Here is a 13270-nt window from a genome sequence, read left to right on the forward strand (position 1 = left end):
ATTCATAAGGTTTTTCCCCCATGTGAATTCTCTGATGTTTTATGAGGTGTTACTTATAGATAAAAGATTCCCCATATGCATTATATTCAAAGGGTTTTCCTCCTATATGAGTTAGATGATGTCCAATGAGGGCTGAATTATGGAAAAAAGCTTTCCAAGTCATTATGTTCAAAAGGCTTTTCTTCATGTGAATTTTCTGATGCATTCTCAGATGTGACTTATTGCGAAGGGCTTTTCTACAGTCATTGAATTCATGAGGTTTCTCCCCGGTGTTAATTCTCTGGTGTGACATGAGCTATGATTTAACAAAAGGTTTTCCCACACTCATTAGATTCATAAGGTTTCTGCCCTGTATGAATTCTGTTTCAATATGAGGTATAATTTATACAAAAAGGCTTTTCCACAGTCATACAAATTTTAAATTTATTTCCCTGTGTGAATCCTCTGATGCATTTGGAGTTGGAACTTAAGACCAAAGGCTTTTCCACAGTCATTACATTCATGAGGTTTCTGCCCTGTGTGAATTTGCTGATTGTTTATGAGGTGTGAATTTTGTGTAAAGGCTTTTTCACAGTCATCATATTCATGAGGTTTCTCCCTTGTGTTAATTCTCTCATGCATTATAAGGTTTGACTTTTGTCCAAAAGCTTTTCCATAGTCATTACATTCATAAGGTGAATTAAAACTGAGTGATTTTCCACAAGGTTTACATGTGTAGAGTTTTTCCTTTGTATTTAGCCTCTGATTTATTGCAAGATGTGACTGGTGAATGACAGGTTCAACATACCTAATGTATTCATAAAATTTCTCTCTTGTGTGAGTTTGTTGATGCATATTGAAGCTAGAATTTTCATGGATAGTTTTTTCTATTTGAGATGCTTTTCCAAAAGTGACAGTTGACTTATTATGATTTTCTGCCATATGAACTCTCTCAGATTTACAACACATCTTTCTTGTGAAGACTTTTGCTTGTCCACTGGGTCCAAATGGCTGCTCCATGATGTGAGTCTTGTCATGCTGACCAAGAGGCTCACAGAACTGGAGAGAATTTCCAGGTATCTTAGTGTTATCAAATTTTTCTCCAGCCTGTAGTTGATCAGGTCCACTGGGGGGATACACATTGTGACATTTATTGCATTCCTCAGGCTTCAATCCTGAATAGGTTCCCTTTTTAATAATCAGTGTTGGAGTATGGCTTGAATTTAAACTAAGTGTTTTTCTTAATTCAACTCTCTTGGGGGTTGATGTCTTGTTATTTTTCATAAAATCCTGATTCAGAATTTTGTCCTGACTTTCCTGGTTGATCCAAATCAGGTCATCTCTTTTCATGCCCACTGAAATGAGAAAAAGCAATCATGTCACTGAATCAAATGTAACTGTTTCTCCTGGCATACTCATATAAAGGAAATGAAGTTGCTTGTTATCCAAGTAGCATAATATTTTCATAAAATCAGTATGAGGTACTTATTTATAACCATTATATGGTTTTTCTCCTTAATACATTAATATATTAAATTATATCATGAAGTTTCCCAGTGTTCAAACATGATCCTTTTTACTATGGGAATTGTTCAAGGATGGTAGAATGACATTTGTGCTATGATGTGTTGTCGCTCCCCCTCTTCACGGAGGAACGACACAGGACCCTGCGCTGTTCTTTTGTCTGCTCGGCCCTTCCCGGGTTTGCTGCTGGTTCTTCCCGGGTTGGCTACCGTCCCTTCCACCTCCGTGGAAGGGCGGTTCCCCCTGCCACTTTCCCCACTTCCGCGGGGGAGCGGCACACCGCCGGCTGGCTCTCTCGGGGGCTGCACAGGTGTTCCTTCAGATAGATGTTCCCGGTGCATGTTGTCTCTCTCCTCCTTTATAGTCCTCTTCCACCAATCCCAACTCTGCTACCCACACGCCGAGTACGCTGCTCTCCTCCAATCAGGAGCAGGTCCTACAGTTTATTGGTTGAACTAGAGGCAGCTGTGTAGAAGCTGTTTCCTCCTCTCCCAGCGCCATATTGTGGGAGAGCAGATGCATAGAATAAGTCTTAATTCAAGTAACAGTCTAATCCGAGTTGCTCCCCACAATGTGTGGGATGCCTGCATCTCAAATCAGTGTCAGTTTGAGCCCTGGCTACTCTGCTTTCAGTACAGCTCTTTGCCTATGTAAACTGGGAAGAAGCAGATAATGGTTCATGTGCCTGGGGACCTCTGAGACACCAGGGAAGACTAGATGAATTCTGGAGTTTTGGCTTCAGACTAGTTAGTGTCATCAGGAGTAAGGCTAGAGAAAAATTCATGGAAAGAGCACCAGTCAACATCTGCACATTTTCTGTCTTGGCCTCCCTGTCACTTATGTACAGACTGACCTGAAAGGCTCTGATTCAGGCATTCTTTCACCTTCCATGGCTCTGCGCCTTGTTCCAACTTGAAGATCAAGTCAGGTTTGGTAATGCAGGGCCCTATTAATGGAAACAATGTAAGACTTTGTGAAATCACTATCTTGGGTTATTTAAAGGACTGCAGCTTGCTCCAGGAGCTATGCAACAAATGTTCCAATTTGAATCTCTTGCTGGATGGTAGATATCCAGATTATTCATGGGCTCAAATTCTATACCTGGCCAATATTAAACACTATAAAGAGTTCCCTTATTTCTCAAATAGCAATAAAATGTTATCACTGGGCATGTGATGGCTGTTACTCACCCAAAGAGAACAGGCTGCTGTAGGTCTCCAGCATCACATCTCTGTACAGGATTTTCTGAGCATTGTTCATTTTCTGCCATTCCTCCCAGGTAAAGTACACAGCCAGGTCTTCAAATGCTATCATCACCTGTAACATTACACTTCCAGTCAACATATTAACTCTGTCACAAGATAAACACTGACAGTTGTGTATTGATATGAAGGAAAAAAGGAAGGATATGGTTTCACATTAGACTTGTTGAGGGTTTAGAAAGCCACACAGAGCATTCAACAGAGTCAAACCTATGATCTACAGGCTGTGAAAAATGTCCAAGCTGAAGGGAAACAGTAGGTACAAATCACAAAGGCCACATCTGTCAAGGGAAATTGCACAGCAGGCTAAAAGAGGGGCAATATTGACTCTTGAATGGGCAATGTTAAGGAGAAGTATGTAGAAGCATTGAGGAAAAAAGGCAAGAAACCATCAGTGAAACTATGATGGGAATGAACAGAAAAGAAATTCAAGGAAAACACCATGCATATCACTTCCAATATGTCAGAGAAAAAATATATACTAAAAGAGAGGACAGACATTTAGCTTAGTTTTTATGATGCCACCTCAGAGTGCCTATGTTGGATTTCCAATGCCAGCTTCAGTTTTTAGCTCCCAGATAATGTAGACCTTGGGAAGCAGTGGTGTTGTCAACAATGAAGGAGGTCTAGATCCCATTCCTCAATCCTGGCTTCAGTCCTGCCCCAACTTTGGTATGGTTACTTAGTGAGTGATTGAATGTGTCAAAGCTCTCTAATTCTTAGTCCATCAACTTGTTTCTCTATCAAGCTAATAAATATTTTTAAGTAAGAGAAAATACAGGTAATACAAAGAATAGAAATTAACTTTTGCCCTTGTCTATGATTATTCTACTGATAAAGAATTGAAATAACATTATACCTAATTAAAGTGAAAGCAATGGAATTACTTGTCCAAAAAGAAAACCTGGGAATGTCTGCAGTACAATCTGCACTTGTGACTCACAGAGAAAAATGCTTAGTGATTTGTTCAAGAACCTACAATAGTCACCAAAATTGTGATGCAGCAGATTAAACCTCCACCATCACTGCTGGCATCCCATGTAAACAGAGGATTTGAGTCCTGGCTGCTCCACTTCCAGTCCAGCTCCCTGTTAATGTGACTGAAAGAGCAGTGAAAGATGGCCTGAGTATTTGGACCCTTCACCAATGTGGGAGACCTAGATGGAGTTCCAAGCTCCTGGCTTTGGCCTGGCCCAGTCCCAGCCATTGTGGGCATTTGGGGAATGAAACAGTAGATAGAAGATATCTCTTTCTGACTCCCTGTCTCTCCAAATCTCTGTAACTCTGCCTTTCAAATAAATAAATAAATTTTCAAAAATAAATGAGTCTCCAGTAGATTCTTTCCCCCACATATTCCTTATCCTATTCCTGAATCCAATTCAGCTTCTCAAATGTACTAAGGACTCTATTACTCTAACAGTTCAAAACCAAACTTAACTGATTTGTGTTTTAGCACTAGGTAACTCTTCCTCTTGCTGAATGCTAAGTGTTTACTTCATAGGTAGCACTAAAAAACTGCTCAGTACATCATCTATGTGACAATAAACACTGTTTCAGACAACATGACCCCAAAAATGTAGCATATTTTGCTTAGTTTCAGCTCAATTCATGTAACAAATATGTATTTTGCTATAGCAAAAGAAAGACAAGAGACCAAACTGCGTTATTATAGATGACAGTAATGTTTCATAATCATGCCAAATTCATCATTCATTTCTGTATGTTCTGTGAGAACAAATTTTATGTTTATTTTTCTATTTTAAAAAATTTTAAAGATTTATTTATTTATTTGAAAGTCAGAGTTATGCAGAGAGAGAGAGAGAGAGAGAGAGGTCTTCCATCTGCTGGTTCAGTCCCCAACTGGCCACAATGGCTGGAACTGCACCAATCTGAAGCCAGGAGCCAGGAGCTTCTTCTGGGTCTCCCACATGGGTGAAGGGACCCAAGGATCTGGGCCATCTTTCACTGCTTTCCCAGGCAATAATAGAGAGCTGGAGCAGAAGTGGAGCAGCTGGGTCTCAAACTGGCTCCCATATGGGATGCTGATGCTTCTGACCAGGGCTTTAACCCACTGAGCCACAGAGCCAGCCCCATATTTTTCCATTTTAATTAACTAGTATATTGGGGCCGGCACTGTGGCACAGTGGGTAAAGCCACTGCCTGCAGTGCTGGCATCCCGTATTTGTGCCAGGTCAAGTCCCAGTGGCTTTGCTTCCAATCCAGCTCTCTTCTATGGCCTGGGAAATCAGTAGAAGATGGCTTAAGTCCTTGAGACCCTGCACCCATGTGGAAGCTCCTCACTTCTAGCTTTGGAGCAGTGCAACTCTGGCCGTTGCGGCAAACTGGGGAGTGAACCAGCAGATGGAAGACTCTCTCTCTCTCTCCCTCTGCCACTCTGTAACTCTGATTTTCAAAAAACAAATCTAAGAAAATAAGTAAATAAACTAGCATTAAACTCATAAGTACTGACAAGCTGGGGAATAATTAACAAAAAAAAAACACTTACAGTGATATATTAATTTTCTTTCCTCTTAGAAACATGTGGAGGACCCAGAATCATACCTGGAAGAGAAGGTAAATGGAAGTTCAAAGAAAACTCTGGAGGCCAATGCTGTGGCATAATGGGTAAAGCTGCTGCTTGCAGTGCATGCATTCCATATGGGTGCCAGTTCAAGTCCTGCCTGCTCAATGTACAATCTAACTCTCCGCTATGTCCTGAGAAAGCAGTGAAACATGGTCCAAGTCCTTGGGCCACTGCACCTGCATGGGAGATCCAGAAGCTCTTGGGTCTTGGCTTTGGCTCAGCTCAGCTCTGGCCTTTGCAGTAATTTGGAGGGTGAGCCAGCAGATGGAAGACTTTCTCTCTCTCTCTCTCTGCAACACTTTCAAGTAAATAAATGAAATCTTAAAAAAAAAAAAAAACCTCTTGTTTCCTTCTTCACTGAACAGTGGAAAAAGAAGAATATCATAGAATGAATAAAGAATAATAAATACATTATCCAAGAAAACATCAGCTTCACTGTGGAGGAATAAACCTGTAAAAATGGAAATACATAGAAAATGCACCACCTATATTAAGTGACAGAGATTAAACAGAAGTTATCATTGGTTTAATGAAAGCATTATCTACAAATTTTGTAAAATAATAATGTAAAAGTAAAAAGAAACATTGAGTGTACACATAAATAAGGTTATCAGAGATAAACATGTTGTTATTAAAAGTTTATACTAAAGAAAGTTAACAAATACACATAATGTATATTTAATGCAGTACACTTTACCAGTAATGATTCTAATTAGCATCTTTCCCTGTATTCATCCCTTCACAAAACCCTTGATTGGGCTGGCACTGTGGCCCAGCAGGTAAAGCTGTGACCTGCAGCACTGGCATCCCATATGGGCATTGGTTTGATTCCCAGCTGCTCCACTTCTGATCCATCTTTCTGCTATGGCCTGGGAAAGCAGTAGAAGGTGGCCAAAGTCCTTGGGCCCCTGCACCCATGTGGGAGACGCAGAAGAAGCTCCTGGATCCTGGCTTTGGATTGGCACAACTCTGGCCATTGCAGCTAACTGGGGAGTGAACCAGCAGATGAAAGACCACTCTTTCTCTGCCTCTCCCTCTCGCTGTGTTTAACTCTTTCAAATAAATAAATAAATCTTCTTTAAAAAGACCCTAAATTTCACCCTTTTACTTGATTTACCCCATGAGATACCAGAAAATGTGATAGAAGTAGACAATTTGTTAAAAGATTTATTTATTTGAAAGAGTTACACAGAGAAAGGAGAGGTGGGGAGAGGGGAGGGAGAGGGAGGGAAAGGGAGAGGGAGAGGGAGAGTGAGGAAGGGAGGGAGAGAGAGAGGTCTTCAAACCACAGGTTCACTCCCCAGATGGCTGCAATGGCTGGAGCTGTGTAGATCCAAAGATAGGAGCCAGGAGCTTCTTCCAGGCCTCCCACATGGGAGTAGGGGCCCAAGGACTTAGGCCATCTTCCACTGTTTTCCTAGGCCATGGGAGAGAGTTGGATCAGAAGTAGAGCAGCCGAGTCTCGAACTGACACCCATATGGGAATGCCGCAGTGCAGGTGGTGGCTTTACCTGCTATGCCACAGAACTAGCCCCAGAAATAGACAATTTGTAAAGTATTTGCCTTCTCAAATTTTCCTTTTTTGACAGTTATCTTCTGAAAAACCCTGGGGCCTGCCTGTTGAGGAGATAGTATGTAACCAAGATTCACCACAAACCCCAGACACTTAAGTGAAGCCTCAATCAGTTCCCCAAATGACTAAACTCTCATTTCTGCTCCTGGACTGATCATAGGGACTGCCCAGCTGAGTGCAGCCCATAACATGGAATCAGAACTGCAAATCAAATGGCTATTTGTTAAGCCACTGTGTTTTCTGATTTGTCCTACATCAAATGCTGATACATATCAGTAAGTATGGCAGAAAGTTGAATTACATGTAAACTACAATGCATACAACTTTAAAATTTCATTTAGAGGTTCCCATAAAACAGGGCCAGCATTGTCACATAGCAAGTAAACCTGCCTTCTGCAATGCAAGCATCCCCTATGAGCATTGGTTCATGTTCTGGCTGTTCTGCTTTTGATCCAGCTTCCTGCTGATGGCCTGAGAAAAGCAATGGAAGATGATCCAAATGCTTGGGCAATGCTACCAATGTGGTAGACCCAAATGAAGATCTTGGTTCCTGGCCTCATTCTGTCCCAGTCCTGCTAAATGCGGCCATCTGTGACATGAACAAGCAGAAGGAAGATCTCTCTGGGTCTCTCCTCTATATACAATATTTTCAAATAAATATTTAAAGAACTTAGAAAAAAGCTCCTATAAACACAATCTTTGCCTATCAATTAGACCTTAAAAAAAAAGTCCTGGGATTCATACAAATAAATTACCTGGAGGTCATAAGGTTGGTCTTCACATTTCTGCTTATATATTGTCATTGTGTTCTTTTGATTTATATTTTAAGAAGTTTATTATCACGTGAATCTGATTTAATATAATTTTACTATTTCAGAAAGCAGGATAAAGGTTCACAGTAATTTTCTGTAGCTGCATGTATATTGTATATTATTCAAGAAGAAATTACTGAAATGGGCAAATTTTTTATGATGTGTTTTTTTTTTCTTTCTTTTTTTTTTTTTGACAGGCAGAGTGGACAGTGAGAGAGAGAGAGACAGAGAGAAAGGTCTTCCTTTGCCATTGGTTCACCCTCCAATGTCCGCCACAGCCGGTGCACTGTGGCTGGTGCACCGTGCTGATCCGATGGCAGGAGCCAGGTGCTTCTCCTGGTCTCCCATGGGGTGCAGGGCCCAAGTACTTGGGCCATCCTCCACTGCACTCCCTGGCCACAGCAGAGAGCTGGCTTGGAAGAGGGGCAACCAGGACAGAATCCGGCACCCTGAATGGGACTAGAACCTGGTGTGCCAGCACCGCAAGGCAGAGGATTAGCCTAGTGAGCCACAGCACTGGCAACTTTTTGTTTTTATTTTTTTAAAGATGTATTTATTTATTTGAAAGTCAAAGTTACATAAATACAGGAGAGGCAGAGAGAGAGAGAGAGAGAGAGATCTTCCATCTGATGGCTCACTCCACAAATATTTGCTATGGCTGGGACTGCACCAATCTGAAGCCAGGAGCCAGGAGCCAGGAGCTTCTTCTGGGTCTCCCACGTGGGTGCAGGGATCCAAGGACTTGAGCGATCTTCTACTGCTTTCCCAGGCCATAGCAGAGAGCTGGATCAGAAGTGGAGCAGCCGAGTCTTGAACCCATGCCCATATGGGATGTGGGCACTTCAGGCCAGAGCATTAACCTGCTGTGCCACAGCACTGGCCTTATGATATGCTTTTTGAAGTCACACACTCCAAACATAGCATTAGTAGCAAAAAGGAAGACATGCTCAGGGAAGTTTTCTAAAGCAGTACTATTTGAACTGGTGACAATTTCTGAAATGGATTTGAAAAATAAATGATTTTTAATTAAGGGTGTCAAGATAGAGAACATTAGACAGAAGTTAGGGTGCCGGGTATTTACAAATCATGTGACACTACACAAAGCACTTTTCTCCTGAAATACAATTTGTTTCATCTTTTTTTTACAGAGATCCTTGCAAAACTTCCTTGAGCTACCAGGAAGGACTATTAGAATACAAGGGGCAGCAGCATAGCCTAAGTACCAAGAATATGACAGACTAGGTTTCACAGACCTCCATTTCTAGAGATTCTGATAGTGGAATGAAGTAATGGGTATGTGGTAGGAAGCAAGGCAGATGGTGACTCTCAGATAGGAGAGGTTATCCCTCCACCCCAGTTGCACCCTTAAGACCACTGTCTTTCTAATCCATTCACAACTCTCTTTTGAATGCTGGTCCAAAACTTCTATGACCACCAAGTCTTAAAAACTAATGGATGAGGTAAGGTAATATCAAGTACATCTTGTTCACTCTGGTCCAATATGCTTGGACCATGCTACTAGGATCTTTACATTTCAATGACTCTTGTCTCTTCTCTGAGCCTTAAAGTGTTGTCTCAGAGAGCATTAAGTTGTATTCTGTTAGAAAAGATTCCTATTTGTGGAGTTCCCTTCTTCAAATACCATAACTGCTACTCACTTCCAAAGGAAATGGGACTGTCCCCCAGTACCCAAACTTCCATGTCCCCAGAAACTATGTATTGTATAAGTTCTGTAACCTCAAATGAGTAGCACTGGGCAGGCTATAAAGTGCAGGATACCAGAAACTTCATTTAAAGAAGATACACCAGAAACCCCATAAATGCAATTGCAACACAGTGTAAGCCAGCCTGCACACATCTCACAGTAAGGACATTTCACTAGTATTGTTGCTATTCTCATCTTAAAGATGAGTAAACAGTGACAGAGGTGCAACCTACATTCAGCTCATATACAATTCAGCTCAAATGGTCTGAACACCCATCTCCATCCTACAGCCATCTTGTATGAGACTAGTTGTCTACAGAAATTTTAGAACCCCTTTCTGGGCCGGCGCCGCGGCTCACTAGGCTAATCCTCCGCCTAGCGGCGCCGGCACACCGGGTTCTAGTCCCGGTTGGGGCACCGTATTCTGTCCCGGTTGCCCCTCTTCCAGGCCAGCCCTCTGCTGTGGCCAGGGAGTGCAGTGGAGGATGGCCCAGGTGCTTGGGCCCTGCACCCCATGGGAGACCAGGAAAAGCACCTGGCTCCTGGCTCCTGCCATCGGATCAGCGCGCTGCGCCGGCCGCAGCGCGCCGGCCGCGGCGGCCATTGGAGGGTGAACCAACGGCAAAGGAAGACCTTTCTCTCTGTCTCTCTCTCTCACTGTCCACTCTGCCTGTCAAAAAAAAAAATAAAAATAAAAAAAAAAAAGAACCCCTTTCTGTATACCTGCAGACCCACTGGTCTTCTGTCAGACACATCATCTTTTTTTTTCTAAAGATTTATTTTTATTTATTTGACAGGCAGTTACAGAGAGAGGTAGACAGAGAGAGAGAGGTCTTCCATCCACTGGTTCACTTCCTAGATGGCCACAACAGAGCAGTGCCAATCTGAAGCCAGGAGCCAGGAGCTTCTTCTGGGTCTCCCACGCAGGTGCAGGGGCCCAAGGACTTGGGATATCTTCTACTGCTATCTCAGGCCATAGCAGAGAGCTGGATCAGAAGAGGAGCAGCTGGAATTAGAACCGACGCCCATGTGTGATGCCGGTGCTTCAGGCCAGGGCATTAACCTGCTGAGCCACAGCGCCAGCCACTCATCTTCTGACCAAAAAAAAAAAAAAAAAGTCCTTGAAAACCCAACATTATTCATCCCTTCTATGGCTTTGGAACTGAGGATCTACCACTGGTATCCTTTCCTGAACCAGCCAAGGTCTATAGGGTGTACCTGAATCAGAGATTATAATGCCTCCAATCTACAACTGCACCTATGACACCAAGAGACAGGAACCTGTCCTGCTCTCCAAAGTTCCTTTTATCCCCACACTAACATTCACAGACATAGAAACCAATCACACAGTCCTGAAGCAATATGAGGACAGTCTCAGGACCAGAAATTCTCTAAAGATGGTGGGAGTGGTTGCAATGGCATATGCTGAGAAGGAAAACAAAGGAGACTTATCATCTTTCCCTGTTGACATCACGGGCAGATGAAGCTACCTTCCCTGTAAAACAGTGCAGACCTCCATTAGGAAGAAATTTGCTGGAAAATCAACCTCTTAGGATACAGTGGGGGTACGTAAAAACTTGTGTAACCACATGAAATCCTCACATAATATTGCAATTCCTCATTAATTCCTGCTTTGGCAAATACATTTGAAAGAAACTATAAGTGGAGAAATAAAATGTGCAAAGAATTTTTGGAAACTGTCATTAAATATATTATTATTTTTTCAATTCTCATAATTAAATTATGGGTTTTTTTTTTTTGACAGGCAGAGGGCAGTGAGAGAGAGACAGAAAGGTCTTCCTTTACTGTTGGTTCACCCTCCAATGGCCGCTGCGGCTGGTGCGCTGCAGCCAGCGCACCACGCTGATCTGAAGCCAGAAGCCAGGTGCTTCTCCTGGTCTCCCATGCGGGTGCAGGGCCCAAGGATTTGGGCCATCCTCCACTGCACTTCCAGGTCACAGGAGAGAGCTTGGACTGCAAGAGGGGCAACTGGGACAGAATCCAGTGCCATGACCGGGACTAGAACCCGGTGTACTGGCACCTCAGGTGGAGGATTAGCCTATTGAGCTGCAGCACTGCCCAAATTGTGGTTCTAAAACCCTCAAATACTTCTACAGATATTTAGAAAAAATCTCCAAGGACTCTTTTTAACTTCAGCATTTAAAAAAGAAAATAATATCTCTGAATAAGTAATTTTTAATCCTTTAAAATGATGCTTGATCTTACCCACTAAAACAATTTGTGGACCATCAATGGATCATATTTCACAGTGAAATAGTAATAATTTGGTGGATTAATATGGCTGGAAAACAGGGTGAATGCCTTGTAAAATCTTTGTGAACATTTAAAACTGTACTATCTAGTAATTCTTTGCATAAAACATCCTGAAATTCATCTACCCATCACATCCAGTTATCTGTATATTTTTAACAAAGCTACATTTTAAAAAACTGCACTTAAGTAGTTGTTTCTGCCACAAATTAGGCAAAGAGACAAATATTAGGGTATCATGGAGCTCCTGCTTTTACTCCTCTTCTTGTCTAAATGAGAATTGGCATGAAATTATAGTCAAACTCTTGAGGATTTAAGTGATGGTCTCATGGGCCATTGACTGTTGGCCCACAGCTATTGGTCATTTTTTCTATGTATAGTGTATGAATTGTACTATTGAACTGCCTATACCATCACTGATCTGGTAATTGCCTTTCAATGACTTCATTCTACAAATTGAGCAGCCTCAGTTTTGAACTTCTATCTTAAATAACTTCATCTCAGACCCAGAAGAAAATTATTATTTAGTTCCCAGCATCATACAATGTAAACAGAAAAAGAAGTTGTAGGCATCAAACAAGAATAGTATCTGAAATAGTGGATTCCCTTGTCCTTTCTAAAAATTATTGCTCCCTATAGTGGTAGCTACACACTTCTGATAGCAGGAGTTGCTGATTTTAGAATTAAGATTGAAAATTCTATGGGGATTCCTGAGAAGAAAATGGGAAGGCAGCACACAACTCAATTGTTGTTGATTGATCTTTTACAACTCATTTCCTCTCACTGGTTTTAAATACACCTTTTTGTTTTTTATTTGACAGCTAGCATTATAGTGAGAGAGACAGAGAGAAAGGTCTTTCTTCTGTTAGTTCACTCCCCAAATGGCCAGGATAGCCGGTTCTGCACCGATCTGAAGCCAGGAGCCAGGTACTTCTTCCTGGTCTCCCATGTGGGTGCAGGGGACCAAGCACATGGGCCATCCTCCACTGCCCTCCCAGGCCACAGCAGAGAGCTGGACTGGAAGAGGGGCAACAGGGACTAGAACCTGGTGTCCACATGGGATGCCATTGCCACAGGTGGAGGATTAACCAAGTGAGCCATGGTGCCAACCCCTATACACACCTTCTGAGTAATGACCAGCATTTATAATTTCAAGCACTTAGAAATAGGAACTCTAATACCTGATTTTACTGAATCAATAATGAAAAATGTAGTCCCTAAGATATAAAGAGAGTGATGATCACAGAGTGAAAGTAATTCAGGATCCTACAAGGGCTAAATTTGAGGTCAAGCTTGAGCTACTTATCACTGATAGAAATATCACTAATAGAAACAATCAGTGTTGTCTGATCAAGTTTTACTAGATGGGAATGGCATCCCATATTTGTGCCAGTTTGTGTCCCAATCTCTCCACTCCTGATCCAGCTCCCTGCTACTGAAACTGGGAAAATAGCAGCAAAAGATGGCTCAAGTATGTGGGCCTCTGCCCACACCACAGTGCCAGCCCTAATAAATCTTCTGAAAAATCTAAAGAAGAAAAATGTAAAAATTTATAAATTA

The 13270-nt window shown here is 42.0% G+C and overlaps 1 protein-coding gene across 1 annotated transcript in view; it reads right to left on the reverse strand.

Annotated features, from left to right (window-relative positions):
* LOC103347276 (uncharacterized) overlaps positions 1-2875 on the reverse strand; it is a 366450-nt gene extending 363575 nt beyond the window's left edge. The window contains 3 exon segments of the mRNA XM_089313651.1: positions 788-1334; positions 2357-2449; positions 2694-2875. Coding sequence (XP_089169777.1) covers positions 788-1334; positions 2357-2449; positions 2694-2847 — 794 coding nt within the window. The 5' untranslated portion in view covers positions 2848-2875.
* Between the last annotated feature and the right edge of the window lie 10395 nt (positions 2876-13270).

The sequence above is a fragment of the Oryctolagus cuniculus genome, chromosome 15, assembly GCF_051225735.1.
Source record: "Oryctolagus cuniculus isolate XC-2025 breed Fujian yellow rabbit chromosome 15, ASM5122573v1, whole genome shotgun sequence".
Classification (NCBI taxonomy): Eukaryota; Metazoa; Chordata; class Mammalia; order Lagomorpha; family Leporidae; genus Oryctolagus; species Oryctolagus cuniculus.